The sequence below is a fragment of the Cercospora beticola genome, chromosome 5 (assembly GCF_033473495.1).
Source record: "Cercospora beticola chromosome 5, complete sequence".
NCBI lineage: Eukaryota > Fungi > Ascomycota > Dothideomycetes > Mycosphaerellales > Mycosphaerellaceae > Cercospora > Cercospora beticola.
Window position 1 is genome coordinate 5,019,909 of NC_088939.1, and position 17,160 is coordinate 5,037,068.

Sequence of the window (17,160 nt, forward strand, 5' to 3'; positions counted from 1 at the left end):
AACTGCCCAGGATCTGCCGCAGCAAAGTGCTCTACACAATCTTGCGCCAGTTAACGTCCCGCGAAAAATGCATCACAGAATAAAAGAAAAGGAGACGAGTACCTGTAATCCGCCCTCACTGGTCCTTTTCTGCGGTGCCAGCATATGTATCCTTGACCACTTGCGAAGTCGATTACTTATATGGTGTCGAATCGACGCCAGCAATGCGGCCGCCATGCTCGATAGTCCAAGGCCGATCTGAAAATATGCATTCGCCAGGAAGTTGCGTGAATTGGGATTTGGGAGCTGCAAAATAGTTCCCGAGAGCGCTGCGTACTTGTATAGACTATACATGTCGTAGAATGTCTACGACAAACCTCGAACTGCGTCGGATATATTATTCGAAGTATTCTAGAAAGTAAAATGAATGCTTAACAAGTTATAATAGAGCTGTCTCCTTCCAGACGCTCTTCCGATGACGTGAAATTCCGGAAGCGGATCATCTTTGGTGCGGCGCGACGTTCTGTGCTCCGCAGAAGCGTCGCGTCACCACATTGTTCCTTCAAACAACGGCTTCGGAACGTGCAGTCTGAAATGGAGACAGTAATAGAGCACAGTTTCGCAACGACATGCCCGATTCACAGTGGCGGTCGATCAATGGCGTCAAGCTCCGGGAAGCTGCCCCACTAACTTTACGCCCTATGGCGACTTCTTTCCAATGGTTACGGGGAGAACTACACGATACAAGTACATATTTAGCACGTCCACTAGACGCATACATATACACCAAAATTCCGCAAGTCACAAGAGCTACAAAGTCCAAGACAAGATGGCTCGTATGTGCCAAATCCTGACCTGAAACCCATCACCACTCACTAACAAAGCAACAGACACAACCTTCCCCGCCGACCTCCCAATCCCCATCGACGACGGAGCAACCTCCCACCTCACCCCAGGCACTCCCTTCCCAACCACCATCTCCCTTCCCTCCACAGCTTCACCTCCAACATCCAAAGTCTCCCCAGGCTCCCTGTCCGGCCTCACAATCCTCTTCTTCTACCCCCGCACCGCAGCACCCAACGAAACCGTCCCAGATTCCTGGAACTCCATCCCGGGTGCAAGAGGCTGCACACCCCAAGCCTGTTCTTTCCGCGACCTCTCCACCGAACTCCTCAAACTTGGCGTGAGCCAGATTTTCGGTTGCAGTACGCAGTCAACAGAATATCAACTCGAACTCAAGCAACGCACGAATTTACCGTATCAGTTGTTAAGTGATGACAAATTGGAGTGTGTGAAGGAATTGAAATTGCCGACTATGGAATGGGAGGGGAAGACGTTGATCAAGAGGATGGCGATGGTTGTGGAGGATGGGAGGATTTTGAAGGTGTTTTATCCTGTTTTCCCGCCGGATAGGAGTGCGGGGGAGGTTGTGGAGTGGTTGAGGAGTGAGTATAAGGGGAGAAAGAAGTTGGCTAGTCAAGAGGAGGAGGGGATGTTACGGAATTTGCAGAAGAGGGGGTGAAAATGAGTGAATGCAAGTCTGATAAAGCAGATGTGGCGAATCTTGATCTCGTATTGTTAAGCAGCAATCTACTCTTGTATTTTCAGTAAGCAACAGCAAAGAAGAAGAAAAGCCAACGATCTAATTCAGCCGATTCCTCACGTCCTCCCCATTTAACCACAACCCCAAATTCTCCACCTGCTCCTCATACCACCTATTCATCGTCCCCTCATTCACATACGCCATATGCGGGCTCAGCAAAACCTGACTCTGACTCCACTCCCCCACTCTCCTCCAAACACTCTCTTTCCTTAACGGCTCCTCCCAAAATACATCACTCGCAAAACCCGCAATTCCACCTTTTTTCAAACACTCAATCAACGCATCCTCATCAACCAACCCTCCACGACTCGTATTCAACAACACCGCACTCTTCTTCATCCACTCCAATTCCTCTTTTCCAACAATCCCCCGACTCCTCTCCGAAAGAACCATATGCAAACTCACAACATCCGCCCTCTTACAAAGAATCTTCTTACTCCCCACAACCTCAAACGTCCCTTTGGGAAGCCCAACGCTTTGGGCAGCCTCATCAGCCTTCTCCTCTGTCAAATTCTGACTCCAAGCAATCACTTTCATCCCAAAACTCTGCACAGCAATTTTCCCAAACTGTGTCCCCAACTTCCCCAGCCCGATCAAACCCAGCGTTTTTCCAGCTAAGGAAATAATCGTTCCAGATTGCCACTCTTCTCCTCCCTCTTTCTGAAGCAAATTATGATGTTCAGTGATTTTCGAGCAGAGAGATAAAAGTAATGCCCAAGAATGCTGAATTACACTACTCGGTCCTTCGGCTGGAGGCGGAGGTTCATAATTCTTATCCTCGTAGTGCGAGTCCGGTAATCTGTCGCCTTTGGTTCCAGTTACGATGATTTTGTGGTCTGTGGCAGAAGGGAGAGAAATACTGTTGTTGCGCATGCCGGTTGTGAGGAGGAGTTTGAGGTTTGGGAGGGAGGAGAGAAGTTCCGGGGGAAAAGCTGTGCGTTCGCGCATGGAGGAGATGATTTCTGTTTATCATTGGTGTTAGGAAAGGTAGTGTTGAGGATTTGTTACAACGCGAGTTCGAGGGTACGTGCTTACCATAGGGCTGAAGACGTTGAATGAGAGCTCGGAGATCATCTTCTTTGGCGGCGTTGAGGGTTTTGTCGTAGTAGGAGACTTGTATGTTTGGGATGTTGTCGAAGTGCTTGCGAGCTATGCCGGCGTAGTCGTCCAACACGGCGACTTTCTTGATAGTGTTCTGTTTCTCTGACATGGTGGGACGATGACGGGCTTCTGGTGATGATGATGGTTATCTGTCAACGACTGTGTTCAGAAAAGCTTCATTGGTTGATGATGATTGCTATATCCTACAATGATCCCGTTTTATAAGCCAACGATCTGACACAGCATTGGCGAAGAACCCCATCCAAATGGCACAATCATCAAGCTTGAGGCAATGCGGTAGTTGGTAGCGGGGCCCCGTCCGGCATCGGAACCCGGGATGTTTGCCCATACTCCACAACCACAGCCACAGCACATAAATATAGTCCTCGTTTACAACATGCTTCTCCTTCGCATTGAATCAATCATCTTCGTGTTCCCTGGCGCTGGCCTCTCGCATTTCCCGTTTCACTTGCTCCAACCGCCGATGCATTTTCCACAATCGTTCCTTGTCCTTGGCCGGAATCACATCTCCACGTTTCTCAATCGCCTCCAACTCATCGTACAGTTTCGCGTACGCGGGGTATAACTCCTCTCTGAACTTCTCGGCAAGATTCACGCCTTGTGTGAAGCTCATCCGAATGCTGTTGTCTCTTCCCCGACCGGGAGAGTATGATCCGTGATCGTGGTCCGAATTGCTGCTTCCCGCACTGATGGAGTTCTGAGAATGCGAAGAACTGGAATCGGTTTTCCGATGCTTGATCCGGTTCCCATCCTGAGGTGAGTCCACTGCCTTGCGCTTGGTTGCTGTATCGGTCTTCCGCTTTGCGCCATTCGTCAATGCAGATGATTCTCTCGGCGTACCCGCACCATTGGGAAGCGATTTGCGTGACTTCTCGTTGCCTACAGGCCCACCGTTCATCCTGAGGCTACTGCTGCTGGATGAGTCCGTACTGTTGCTCGTGACAGTGTCGTTTCGCTTTCGAATCCCATTGAGATTGGATATGCCAAGTCCTTTGGGTGTCTCGGCGCCGGGTCTGGGTCGTTGCACGCCTAGAGCTGTACGATCCGAGACATCAGAAGCCACGCGCGGACGTGCGGCACCTAGAGGCGATGGGGCAGTAGGGCGGTGATGAGGCTTGTTGGGACTGAGTTGGGTTTTCTGCGAGGCGGGAGCATGTAATCCATTCGGCGTGCTCTTGCCCAAACTCGAGCCCTTCGCCTTTGCAGTCGCGGTCGTGGTCGGCGTTGCTCGTGCAGACGCAGTCCCGACCTTCGATTTGGCCGCAGCTGCCGGTTTCGCGGGATTGCGTTTGTCAGGAGCATCGCTGCTGCTTGCCGATGCGGAAGCCACAGGTTTTGGTTTCGCCTTGGCGGCAGCGTTTGTCGGTTGCTCTCGTTTGGCAGGCGCTGGTCTCGGCTGGCTGCTGCTGGGTTCGTCCTCGCTCGAGCTTTGTACCAGTTCGGCAGACTTCACTTTGGGATTTGCCTTTGCTGCTGTTATGCGTGGCTTCTTGGCCGGCTTCCCTTCACGATCGCTGTCCACTTTCGCCGCTTCTCGCTCCTTTCTCTTCTTCTCCTTGGCCTCCTCGAGCGCTCGCTGTTTCGGGTTCTTGGCCAACTTCTTCATCAGATCACTCTTCACAGCGCCAACCTTGGGAGTTCCTGCAGCACTTCCCACCTGCTTGTCCTCGAGATCGCCACCAGCGGCACCGCTGTGCGGCAGTGGACTTGCTCCCATGTTCGGCGTTGGACCACCGATATGCAACTTGGACAAGTACTCCCCCTTGTTCCTCCTCTCCTCCGGCAGTAGCTTCTGCCACAGTTCCTCTTCTTTTCCAATTCTCTGTCTATCATATGCTCTTACTGCGTTATCAATAGCGGCTTGTCGCTCTTCCTTCGTGCTGTATGCGAAATTCCAAACGTCTAACTCTTTAAATGCTCTGTCTGTCAGGCCCATCTTCTTTCCGTCTGCCTTCCCTATCTTGGAGAGGATGTCTTCGAGTTCTGGTTTCGGGATGCGCGTCTTCCGCGCGATCTCATCCACAGTCAGTGGTTCGATCGCAAGCAGATGTATGAGCGGCTTCCGCATCGCCTTGAGGCGCAACGAGGACTCGTTAGATGGCGCCGAGGTGGGCGCAGTTCCAATCCGCGGCGTACCGGACGCGCTGAGGGATGGGCTGGCATGCTGAGAGCCCGACAGACCACGTCGATGGGCATATTTCTGTTCTCGATTGGCCTCGAATCGATTCTTGGGCGTTCCAATGACGGAGTTCGTCACCACCACCGACTTTGCTGCTTTCTCCTGGTGGTAAGACGCAAGACTGTTCTGTAGAGCGGCCAATGCTGCATCGCTGCCCAGACTCTGCTTCCTTTCGGGTTCCTTCAGCTGAGCTCGATGGCCTACGACGCCGGCGAATTTGAGATCGGTGAGGGATGCGGCGGTAGCGGCGAACAATTCGTGCTCGAAGGCTTCGGGGGAGATAGTCAGGTCTATCGTACGCTTTCCGAGTCGTATTTTCTGCAGCCGTTGTCAGCTCCTTGGCCCTTGCATGTCGATCACATGGCATACTGGAGTCGTGCCAGTGACAAACTGCAGGCCACCGGCATTATTCGACGCCTTCTTCACGTCCTCGAGAAGCTCCTCGCTGAGCTTGAACAGCACTGCCGGCGTCGGACGTTGCTTGGTGGACGCGTCTCCATGTTGGATGCCATGCAATGTGACGCCGCTCGGAGGTATTGCGGATACCGACATTGCAGGACAGGGCGGTGGTGGTCTATCGATTACTCGCACAGCAAGAAGGCAGAGCGGTGGTCAAAGGATCCATGTGCTTGCTCGCGGCGTGCAGCACAAACTGGAGTACAATGAGTGAATGGTGCTTGGAGGGAGCATGGCATGACGTTCCGCTGAACTCACCCAACGATTAACGGAGATGTTTGCTGCGAGACATGTCCAACGGTCCCGTGAGCGTTGTCGTAGACAGGCTTCACGGCAGCGAGGGGCGAGAGGAACAGACGGGGCGGACAAAGAGAGGCAGCGGGTGCGTGTGTGGCCTGAGACAACAATGGACTGGCGGAGCGAGAGTGGTAGGTAGACATCGAGGTGCAGCAGCGAAGCGTCGCAGGGCGCTAGTGCACAGCGATCCAGCCAGCGGGCTTCGAGTGGGACACAGGGCGAGAGCGTGCACGCACATTAACCTCCGACTCTATTCCACATTCGCCGCCGACGGAGCTGTGGCTCGAGCCTGTGATCCTGCTCCCGTACGAACCTAATTCCGTTTCACTGATCTTTCATCATTCATCACCTTTGTTCAGTTGTGATGAACTGCCCGACTCGACATCACAAATCGTCGAGATCGTGCCCAGAGGCAGCCTGCAGCCGCATGCCCCGCTGATACTCTCTCGTCCCGAAAGGGAGGTCGATTGCTGGCAGAATACCCACCCTCACCGTGTCGACGAGCCGATGCGTTCCCACGTTGGCCTGGATATCCATGCTCCTTCGGCTCCCAGAGCTGTGGATAACCTATCAATGTCCACCGGGGCTCGCGGCCTTCCCGAGAACGTGCCATGTCTCTCGTACCTGCTCTACCCTTGCATACGCCGCTGACATCCCTTTTTTGGAGATGATACAAATACACTCGCTTGCCGTGTCTACGGTCGTGAGTGCTCAGACATGCAAAAGAGCGTGACAAAGGTGCATTGCGAATGCGGAAGGTGGGAAGACTCTCGTGTGCAGCTCCCAAGACGCCATGCTGTTGCGCCACTGCTCCGACGCATGCCACGAGAGAGGCTTTTGGGTGGACGTCTCAACGCCTTACCGTCTTGGGACTCGTGGCGCAGCTTGGCTGATGATGGTAACGAGATGCCGGACTGCCTGCAGCAGAGCTACATCGACACCAGACTGCTTTCGCCAGTGCAAGCGAGGGTACTGTATGCTAGGGCATGCTGAAGATACCAGCTGCGTAGCGATATACAACGACTCCACTGGACTTGAGTTGTTTGTAAAAGCTGATGTGGTGACACGAGAAGTGTTCTTGGAACAGCGCACGGGCACCAAGCTCGATGAACCGGTAGATGCGTCCGAGTGTGTGCGAGCCGTCCGGGCAAGGCGGAGGTACAAGTAGTTAGTGGGCAGTAGTCGGCCGCCATCCCACTTGTTCGCGCGCAAACTACTGCCTCGTGCTACTGCACCGCACCCTTCTGGAGACAACCCCATGCACCCACTCGAACCGAGGAAAGAAATGGTGGTGGTGGTGTCTTCTGGCCCTGCAAAAGACCCGGAGAATTCAAAGCCCTATTCATTCATTATCGATGACAAAAGTACATCATCTGCTAACCGAGCAGCGCCCCAGCCCAACTGGACGGAAAATGTCGCCGCCCGTTTTTGGGACGTGACCAGATGCGAGCGGATGCATTGCACGCGTTTGGACTGGCCAGGCTCGGTACGCCGCGAGACGGGAAAGACGGTGCACCATTGCTGCGTGACTTGTCCGACATCACGATGTGACAACACGGCATCATCGAACCAGCTTGCACTGCAACTCTCATCTTGCAGGACATTTCGCGTTCTGCCTTCCAAGATTGCCTTGAGCGATCCGCACGTGAGGGCCAGCTCTCCGCCGAGAACTGAGCTCCAGCCTTATCAATGCGGACTCGCCTCTATCATCTACAATGTCAGGGATGTCGTCTGGTTTATCTCTAAGCAGACCTCTGCCTATCTGAACTCGACATCCTGCAGTTACGCATTGTACGATGAACGTATGCTACAGGTAAGTATGGATCGCAATAGGTAGGCTCGCACAATTTCTTCATTTCATCGCTTGCCAAGATGTCCTCTTTCACAGACAAATTCCGCAGCATAGTCCAAGTCAAACGAACGCACGACAATGCAGAAAATGCAGAACAAGACACAGCGACAGCAAAAGCCTACGGAAAATGGTCCAATATCGACCTCATCCCAACTCCACCTCACCAACGCTGCTGGTCACCCTGGTACTACTTCGCCTTTCAATTCAGCATCGCTTTCTCACCCACAACCTATAACATCGGCTCAACACTCTTCTCCATCGGCCTCACCTGGTGGCTCATCATCATCGCCTCCTTCGTCGGAACCTTCCTCTGCTGCATAATCCTCTACCTCAACGCCCGAGGTCCAGTCCTCTACCACATCGGCTTCCCCGTCTACGCTCGAATCTCCGCCGGAATCTACGGCTCCCTATTCTTCATCTTCATCCGCGCCGTCGTTGCGATCTTCTACATGGGCACACAAACATACTACGCTAGCCGCCTCATGGACGTCGCATTACGTTGTGTCTTTGGATACAAATGGACCCAAATCCCCAACCACCTTCCAGTTTCAGCAGGAATCACAACTTCCCAAATGATCGCTTTCTTCCTCACCTGGCTCCTCCAATTCCCCTTCGCTTTCCTCCATCCTAGCGCTTCCGGCCCCCTCTTCGTCATAAAATCTTTCCTCTCTCCTACAGCTTACATCGCAACAATGATCTGGTCTCTCATCGAATTCCGCGGCGTAGACCTCCACTTCAGCTCCAACCCCGCCACTGGCTCTGCTCTCGCCTGGTCTTTCCTCCGCGCAATCAACACCGTCGTCTCCGGCGTCGTACCACCTATGGTCAACATTGCCGATCTCGCCCGCTACGGCAATCATCCTACGAGAGATATCCTCCCTTTAACGATCGGTCTCTTCATATCTAAACCCTTCGTCATCCTCCTCGGACTTTTTACCACAGCCTCCGGAGCCAAAAACTTCGGCATCGCAAACTGGAATCTCTGGGACTACTACTCCCTCATCCTCTCCTCCTATTCCTGGACCCCAACATCCCGCTCCCTCATCTTTTTAGCCTCCATAATCCAATCTTTCGCCACAATCGTCACAAACATTTCCGCAAACGCTATTCCCGTCGGCTCTGATTTGGCAGGTCTTTTTCCAGGATATTTTGACATTCGCCGAGGAATGATTCTTTGTCATTTATTGATTTGGGCTGTGGTACCTTGGTTACTTGTCGATTCTGCGCAGAATTTTTTGACGTTTTTGGGGAGTTATTTGTGTTTTATAAGTCCGGTGGTTGCGATTATGATTGTTGACTACTGGATCGCACGAAAAGGAAACGTGCACGTCCCATCGCTCTACAGGCCAGAAGAGGGGAGTCCGTATTACTATACCAAAGGCTTCAACATTCGCGCCTACATCGCTTGGGCCATCGGCGTCGGCCTCGTCATCTCAGGTATATCTGGCGCCATTTCACCTGGAAGTATAAGTCTTACCGCTGTGAGGATATATAATTGCGGGTTTGTGTTGAGTTTTGCGGCGGCGGGGGTTGTTTATTGGGCGTTTTGTTGGATTTGGCCTGTGGAGATTGTTCCCGTGGGGAGAAGAAGAGGGGAGGAGAGGATGGAAAGGGAGGAGATGGTTCTGACAGAAGGCTTTCTTCTGGATGATGAGGTTTTGCCGGGGTATGTGAGGGAGAAAGTGGTGTTTGGGGAGGAGCCGGTGGGGATGGTGGATGGGAGGGATGAGGGCGGGTTGGACGAGAAGTAGAAAGAGTAGGATGAGACTAGAGTCCAAGGCATAGATCGCTTTATATATACAAGTGGCCGAAATGCACCTTTTTGCACGCCTTCTGTACACTGTGACTGTATCGCATCGAGCCCAATATATGTCCACTCATGTCCAATATACACAACAACAAATGCGAAACGTTTCATCACTGTACAAGCCAATCCGTCCCATGATTCCCCTCCAAACTCTGATAATCCATAAAAGACTGATACTCAGGCATACTGTTTCCATTTCCATTCCCATTCGCATCTCCATTACTACTCCCCACCTCTCCCGATCCAACAGGTCCTCCCATCGGAGCAGGCGGCAATCTGGGCATATTGAAGAAATCAAACACATCCAAATACTCCAACTCATTCGGCGCCGGAGTCTTCATGTTGGGCGTCGTCATGGAAGGATGTTGTTGTTGTTGATTACTGCCGCCGCGGGTGTTTGTCAAAGACTTGCTGTTATTCGCGCCAAAATACGTCTGCCTCGGTTGTCTCGAGATCAAAAAGTCCAAATCATATGCGCAACGACGCATGTCGGCTAAGATTCTGACAGTACTTGGTGTTTCCCTCACACCACTTGCTGGCACAGGCGCGCTTTCGGATTCGCTATATTCGTCCATGACGCGCTGCAGAAGTGTGGCATACCGTTCTGCGACTTTCCAATAGATTCCCAGTTCACGTAGGGTATCGACCAGGGGGTGAATGGCGGGATTGACATGGTGGTCAATGGTGGAGCCATGTACAAGTAGGAGTCGGGCCGCAACCCATAAGCTGAACGCGAAGGGTGGTCCGAGTTTGGTGAGCATTTGATTGGAGCGCACGTAGGTACATAGGGCGCAGATGTCTTCGACTGCGGTGTGGCAGCGTTGGCTGGCGGAGAAGGATGGAGTGAAGATGGGTGATCGGGTCGTGGGATAGGCTGCCGAAGAATGTAATCGGATCACGGTACTGTTTGCGCAGAAAGCTGACGTTAGCGATAATGCAACATGTGCATCTCCGGTGAAAGATGAGTGCATGTGAATGCCATCGGATGTCGTAGGGCTATACGACAGGGACTTCTAGGGCTGGTGACTTACGTATGATAAGTGATGTGCAGCATGATCCAGATGCAGTTCACAATCTTGTTGCCTCCATTAGGGTTAAATAAGCGAGACATGTTGCCGTACTCGCTTGGGAGGCTGTACTTCCACTGATTGAGCTTGCCGTCCAGCTGACGGTACTCCTTCTGCCATTGCTCCACGTCAGATAAGGCGCTTATGTCGACAGGCTTCTTCAAAAAGCGATGGATCTGCGAGAGAATTCCGAGAATCTCGACGTAGTAGCTGAAGCTGCCCAAGTTTTCGGGATGATTCATCTCGCTGAGTGAGTGCTGCTCGCCCTCCATGGTCTGGAACCACCTTGTCTCGACTGGCTGGTTCCGCGCGAACAGGTCATCGCGGCATGGTAGCTTGCGATCGATTTCTTTGTCATCCAATGCGAATTCGAAAGCTGTTGCGATGGTGGCATAGCGGTCTAGCAGGTAGACCATCCAGAATAGTCGTCTCCGGCTTTCGTCTTCGATGAAGGATTTGGGTTCGGGTAGGACCATTGCTCGAAGGGTGTATATGGAGGGGAAGAGAGGCGCCACTGAAGTCGAGCTCGTCTCCACAGCCAATCCCAGCTGCACTACACTTCTGGTGATCAGTGCAAGGAGGTTCCATCCCGGTGGTCCATTCGAACTTCCGACTGTGTCCAAAGCAAGTATGACCAAAGCCTGAAGCGCCTTCACAGAGCTGTTCTCTAGTCCGTATAGGAGGACCTTCTGCTTGGATATGGTATGATACCGTTCTCGAGCCGAATCGCTCAGTCGCGGATCTGTAGAGAAGCGCAGCGTGGTCGCCACAATCGCATGAAGCAGTATGCGATCCGCTTCTTCAAGCGTATGCGAGCCGAACAACGAATCGAGGGTACTCCTTCGATGTAAGATCGGACACCAGGTGTTGATATGCTTGAAGAACAGATCTGCCAGAGCATAAAGGAGATCATAGGGCGGGAAATGCTGGTCTTGAGAAACCGCTTTCAACGCATCTTCTTGACCTGCACCTCCGGTTATGTTCATGCTTGGCGATTCGAGAGGACCGTTGCTGGTGGCGTATGGATCATTCGACGTGGCAGAAGGCAGGTGAAGCGAATGTTGCGAGGGATGGCGTTGGTGTGCCGCGTTATGCTGAGCTGTATCAGCTAATGCTACTCCATGAGATGATTCGAGACCGTGTGCACACCGCATTCATGCCGTCCTGTGATTGCAGCCTGTTGTACTGTATCGCCGCTGCTGTGGGGTACATATCGGGTGTTTGCATGAACAATGCCGTGTTCGATGCATGTTGGGAATGGACACTTGCAGGAGAGGCATGAGTTTGTCCTTGTGGCTGCACTTGTGATTGCACTCCTGGCAGTGCGCTGGCGACTTGTTGAAGTACCTGCTGCTGAGCGGCGAGGACACCTTCGAGCTTGTCTGACATGATGCATCAACAATGAGGCTCTTCCAACAACACCACAATCAATGACCTACCGAGCCGTGCTTCCAGCTCTCTTCCATAGCCAGCTCGCAGACCAGGCTTCTTGCGCTCTTTGTACTCACAGATCTGGCCATTGCGCACACACCAGTCGCAGCTGGGTTGCCCACGACTACATTTCACCTGAGGCTGGAGTCAGTGGACGGCGTTTGAGATGCAAGGATCCGGAACAATTCCATCGATCCCCGTGGGCAGGCTTGGTGCAACACATGCCTTGCGACTCTTGCACATCTCACACGACACGCTCATGGGACGCTTTCGCTTGCGCGATCCGTCGGCTTCCACCACCTCCTCGCCCTCATCGCCACTCCACGCCTCGTCGGCGTCTTTCTGCTCGCCGCCATGGTCGTTGCCGTTACCGGGCGAGCTGTCGATGGTTCCATTGGGTGAACCGACGACACCCTTTTGCGGCGTCGTGGAAGTCGTGTTTGGGCTCATCGTCTCGCTCGGGAGAAATTGCGACGAGGAAAGCGGAAGCAGCTTGACCGAGCGACGCCGGAGCTTTTGAAAGAGGGGCGAGCTGGAGCAAGCTTCCAGCGAATCCACACTCGACAATCCCGCCCTCGGCCTCACCACACGCTGTCAGAGCATTCGGTACATTGTTGTCCCTATGCGGGTGCGCCGTCTATGCTGGCCCGCATGAGATTGCTGGTAGCATGATAGACAAAAGGTGATGTTGACGCGTTGCAGATAATTCTTCTGTTCTGTTCCTATTCTTGATTCTTTGCTGCTCTCTTCTGTTTCTCAGTTCTCCCAGGCAGCTTAACACGTGTGGACAGCTCTACAAAGTCGCGATATACGTGTCGAGAAGAATTGAGACCCGCAGCCATCATGGCGAACAGCAAAAGTGGTGTGGCGCGCTTCCCACGAATCAAAGAGATCAAGACCTTCATCATTTCAGGCGTGGGCTCTGGAGGCGATTATCACAATGTCAAAGGCGGCCATTGGTTGATCGACTCCAAGATTTCAACACCTATGTCAGGATATGAAGAGTACCGAAAGTCGAGAACAAGCTGGGGTATCAATGTTCTTGGGTCATTCTGTGTTGAGATCGAGGCAGACGATGGCACCAAAGGTTTCGCGACTGGATTCGGTGGTCCTCCAGCTTGCTGGCTGGTTGCTGAGCACTTTCGACGATTCCTGATCGGCGCAGGTGAGTTTCCATAATATCCTATTTTGTGAGCTCAAGACTGATATCTTCTAGACCCACGCGACACAAACCACCTCTTCGAACAGATGTACCGAGGCTCCATGTTCTACGGCCGCAAAGGTCTCCCCGTCGCCGTAATTTCCGTCATCGACCTCGCCCTCTGGGACCTAATCGGCAAAATCCGCAACGAACCCGTCTACAAACTCATCGGAGGCGCAACAAGGGAAAGACTGAGCTTCTACTGCACCGGCCCCGAGCCAGCTTCAGCAAGAGATGCAGGATTCAGCGGAGCCAAAGTCGCCCTCCCATACAGCCCCGGAGAAGGCCCCGAAGGAATGAGAAAAAATGTCGAATACCTCCGACAAAAGCGCTCAGAAGTCGGACCTGATTTCCCTCTTCGTGTGGATTGCTACATGAGTTTGAATGTGCCTTATACGATCGAGTTGGTGGAGAAATGCAAAGATTTGAATATCGATTGGTGGGAAGAATGTCTTTCACCGGACGACTACGACGGTCACGCATTGATTAAAGCCGCACACCGCACAGTGAAATTCACGACCGGTGAACACGAGTACTCGCGCTATGGATTCCGCAAACTCATCGAGGGTCGCAATTTGGATATTCTGCAGCCGGACGTCATGTGGGTGGGAGGTCTGACTGAACTACTCAAAGTTTCGGCTATGGCTCAAGCATACGATATTCCGGTGATACCTCACGCCAGTGGACCGTATTCTTATCATTTTGTGGTTTCGCAACCACATAGTCCTTTCCAGGAGTATTTGGCGAACTCGCCAGATGGGAAGAGTGTGCTGCCGGTGTTTGGAAATCTTTTCACGAATGAGCCGATTCCTACGAATGGGTATTTGGATGTTTCGGTGCTGGATTTGCCAGGGTTCGGATTGGAGATTAATCCTTCTGCGCCGCTGATCGATGCTGCCGGGATACTTAATCCGGCACCGCAGAAGTCTTTGCCACCACCGCAGCAGCAGCAGGAGGCGGAGAATGGTCAGACGCAGGTTAACGGGACTACGTAGATTTTTGTACATCTTCGCGTCATTGCAGGCAGGCGTTTCGGGTGACGCGGCTAGGGAGAATATTTGATGACCGGATGCTGGGTTCTAGGCAGACCTAAGGGCAGGAATCCAACGTATAGTGATGCCCTTGTACCAGGAACGTTCATAAAAAGAGATGCAAGACTTGCTTACATACATGCTGAGCCTCAGAAGGAACGCATTTCGCTTGTAGGGTTGTTGTGGTTCCTGTGTTCCGTGACATTTTTTTGTTGTGTGGCTAATGCTAGTCATGGATGACTGAGCATTGCGTGGGCGGTAGGTCTTGTCAACTGACAGAGGGCGAACCAAGTACCAGACCGGTGGGCTCAGGATGCGATTGTTCGCATCCTTCGATACACTAGCACGGATGATGGTAGGTGTCCATGTCATCAGCCCTGTATGTGGTAAATGGTGTTCTGAAGCTATGAGTGGTTGCAGGTCAGAAATGCGGCCAGCGTAGGAGGTAGTCTTGGCCGCGTATGCTTTCGCTTTCGCGGACGACGTTCGGCGGACTCGCCATGCATCGTGCAGCTCGCGTGCGTGTTCGTAAATGCGAAATGTCGGGGACTGCTTCGTTAGTCGGCGTTCTAGCACTTTCGTTGCCCTCGCTTCCTTCACGACTGATAATGATGGTGCTTCGGGACGTCGTGGCTTGTTGACTATCACCATTCGAGTTGCAGGACGAGGTGATGAGCGGGCGCCATCATGCCGCGCTTGTGGCTATTTTCAGGCTTTCAGCCTTGCACGGTTTGTGCTCCACTCAAGCCACAAGTGTCGATACCGCAGACTATCACGATGGCGAGGACCAAGGTCTGCAGCTGGTCTTGCTGCGACGGGGTGGTGATAATGAAGGGTTGGCTCATAACTGCGTAGTCATCGCGTCGAGGAGGAGGTGAAGTTGCAGATCCTCGCTGGCGGGCTCCCCAATGCAGCATCCGGTGGGCATGCATGTGCTGCTGATATTCGCCGACGCCCTCATGCTCGGGCGGGCGCATGAGGTGCATGTCGAGTCGAGGTACAGTACCTGCGCTGCGTCGTGGTGTCCAAGTGTCGGTGCGTGAGAACAGACTCCATCCTTACGAACACGCGCGGGCGAATGAGATGGGCGCCTCGTGGTGTGCAGGGATGCGGGCGAAGCTTTTGCACCGGCTCCCGTCCACAGCCGAGACATTTGTCTTCAGCTTGCATCATCATCGTCCTTCTCCTTCACCAACATCGCCATGGCGTTGTGCTGAAGGTGCTAGCACGCCTCGCCTGCCCACAACCCACGAATGCCAGGCGATAGACGCGCTGAGGGCACTGCCGCTGGCCCCCTGTCCCGCCAGCCCGCGCTCCTCCGCCGCTGCGGCCTCGTGGGATTCCTACGGCACCGATCCGGCAGAGTCATCACCGCTGCACTACGACTGCGCTTGCAGACGCAACGCGCGTGGGTAGTCGATTGCACCAAGGGCCGCGCTAGCAGACCGCACGATTCCAACTGAGCCCCTTGAATATCTCACGTCCAGCTCCGACCTGCCTGTAACTAGTCCTGCCACCAAGACATGGCCCGAAATGTCCTCCCAGCCTATGACGGCTCAGTATTGATCCCAAGCTGTCGATGCAGCCTTGCTGCATTGCTCTGTTGCTCATGATTGAATGCGTAGGCTATCTGTCTGACTGACTGCTTACCCACACATCCTAGCCGTGACAAACATCAGCTGCGATATATAAGTTTCGCCACATGGCCTTCTGCCTCAGTCATTCACTGGCCGCCACCACTACTGAACACCACCTCAGCATACCTATTCATATCTTACATCAGTCAGAGACGACGTTGCACAGAAGAACGCCATCATCATCGACCGCATCACGCAAGCGCAGGACGCAACATGTGCATACAAATCGTCGAGCGATATAGCGTCTGCAAATGCCTGTACCACAAGCATGCAGTCGACCCATGCCCAGCAATGAGGCAACGAGGCCATCAACTCAAAGAGAAGACCGTCCTCGTCGGCTACGCCTGCGCCAACCATTCACGAGCACGAACACATCAACCCGCGATCGAAATCCCTCAAGTCCTACCTGATTCTGGATACTGGAGTATACCCTCACCCACAAGCATTTACCAACCATGAATCACGTGTGCCATCTGCACACCACCGAACACGTCGAATGCACACTCAGGGGACCTGGCAAATTATACCCACTCGTTTACAACAAGATTACCGAGAAACGCCAGACGCCAAAGACGGAGGATCCGCGCAGCGATCTGGTGGTCCGAGCGCAGATGAAGAGAAATTGGTGTTACATCATCGCAACTCATCATATGACTGATGAGCACACTCTGGCAGTCTCGCTCGAGTTGATCGCTGTTCTCGCTGCGGCATCAGTGATGGTGATGAGATCCTGGTCACCACGGCATCTGCCGTCTGCAGGATCATGCACACTGTCACATTACACCGCCGCTGCAGCAGTACCAGCAACGTGTGATCAGCGCTGCTTCGCACTCGTTTTATCGGAGATACGCAGCTGACGTGCTTGCATCTTCTTATGTCTGGATCGAGTATTATCAAGAGCGATCATCGACGCATATACGCTGCACCTTTAGCATCACATCTGGCGTCGCACTGGAGTTATTCAACCTTGATGGAGCGTTCTCACATTCATTCTTCACTTTCAGGTCACCTGCGACGAGGCTTCGGAGTCATCGGTTGGCTTTATGAGCGTACTAGCGAAACAAGACTTCAGCCTTGTATCTTACATGTACACTAGAACCCTTCGCTTCATTGTTGCTCGTATACACAACTCTCCGTTGTACTAAAACAGACAGGAAAGTCACTGGCGCTGGATCGCTCGTTCGGACTGTAATGAGGAAGAAAGTTGAAATTGGAACCACTGTTCATGTCCTGACAAACAGTATCGCTATACAACTCCAAGTCCTCTGTGTGAGAGACTGATGAGAGATGGTTCTTCGCATACACATCGCATAGTTTCAAGACAAAACAGACGGAAATCCCTCGATCGATTTCCGTTTCCTCTAGCTTCAATGCGTTCGTCAGCGCAGCGGATTTGTCAAAGGTCGACTGCGCGCTCTCCCTTCCGTTTTGGGCTTCGCAGTTGCTGGCCTCGCTCTTGACTCAAGCATAGAGTATCTTACAAGCTCTTTCAAGTCTC

General features: G+C 52.9%; 7 protein-coding genes across 7 annotated transcripts; 3 read left to right on the top strand and 4 right to left on the bottom strand.

The window, feature by feature from the left end:
- Positions 1-808: 808 nt before the first annotated feature.
- RHO25_009083 (uncharacterized protein) lies at positions 809-1,501 on the top strand (the record flags this gene model as incomplete). Its single annotated transcript, XM_023604861.2, has 2 exons — positions 809-815; positions 870-1,501. The coding sequence occupies 2 exons, from the start codon at positions 809-811 to the stop codon at positions 1,499-1,501; spliced, it is 639 nt and encodes a 212-aa protein (XP_023460744.2).
- Positions 1,502-1,621: 120 nt separating this feature from the next.
- Positions 1,622-2,792, bottom strand: RHO25_009084 (uncharacterized protein; the record flags this gene model as incomplete). Its single annotated transcript, XM_023604862.1, has 2 exons — positions 1,622-2,544; positions 2,618-2,792. The coding sequence occupies 2 exons, from the start codon at positions 2,790-2,792 to the stop codon at positions 1,622-1,624; spliced, it is 1,098 nt and encodes a 365-aa protein (XP_023460743.1).
- Positions 2,793-3,101: 309 nt separating this feature from the next.
- RHO25_009085 (uncharacterized protein) lies at positions 3,102-5,435 on the bottom strand (the record flags this gene model as incomplete). The annotated part of the gene is made up of 2 exons (XM_023604863.1): positions 3,102-5,201; positions 5,253-5,435. The coding sequence occupies 2 exons, from the start codon at positions 5,433-5,435 to the stop codon at positions 3,102-3,104; spliced, it is 2,283 nt and encodes a 760-aa protein (XP_023460746.1).
- Positions 5,436-7,508: 2,073 nt separating this feature from the next.
- RHO25_009086 (uncharacterized protein) lies at positions 7,509-9,239 on the top strand (the record flags this gene model as incomplete). Its single annotated transcript, XM_023604864.1, has 1 exon — positions 7,509-9,239. One exon carries the CDS (start codon positions 7,509-7,511, stop codon positions 9,237-9,239), a length of 1,731 nt encoding a protein of 576 aa, XP_023460745.1.
- A 166-nt stretch (positions 9,240-9,405) lies between these two features.
- Positions 9,406-11,751, bottom strand: RHO25_009087 (uncharacterized protein; the record flags this gene model as incomplete). Its single annotated transcript, XM_023604865.2, has 3 exons — positions 9,406-10,198; positions 10,327-11,456; positions 11,512-11,751. The coding sequence occupies 3 exons, from the start codon at positions 11,749-11,751 to the stop codon at positions 9,406-9,408; spliced, it is 2,163 nt and encodes a 720-aa protein (XP_023460748.2).
- Positions 11,752-11,940: 189 nt separating this feature from the next.
- Positions 11,941-12,243, bottom strand: RHO25_009088 (uncharacterized protein; the record flags this gene model as incomplete). The annotated part of the gene is made up of 1 exon (XM_065603142.1): positions 11,941-12,243. The coding sequence occupies one exon, from the start codon at positions 12,241-12,243 to the stop codon at positions 11,941-11,943; it is 303 nt and encodes a 100-aa protein (XP_065459214.1).
- Positions 12,244-12,636: 393 nt separating this feature from the next.
- RHO25_009089 (uncharacterized protein) lies at positions 12,637-13,989 on the top strand (the record flags this gene model as incomplete). The annotated part of the gene is made up of 2 exons (XM_023604866.2): positions 12,637-12,958; positions 13,010-13,989. 2 exons carry the CDS (start codon positions 12,637-12,639, stop codon positions 13,987-13,989), a joined length of 1,302 nt encoding a protein of 433 aa, XP_023460747.1.
- Positions 13,990-17,160: the final 3,171 nt, after the last annotated feature.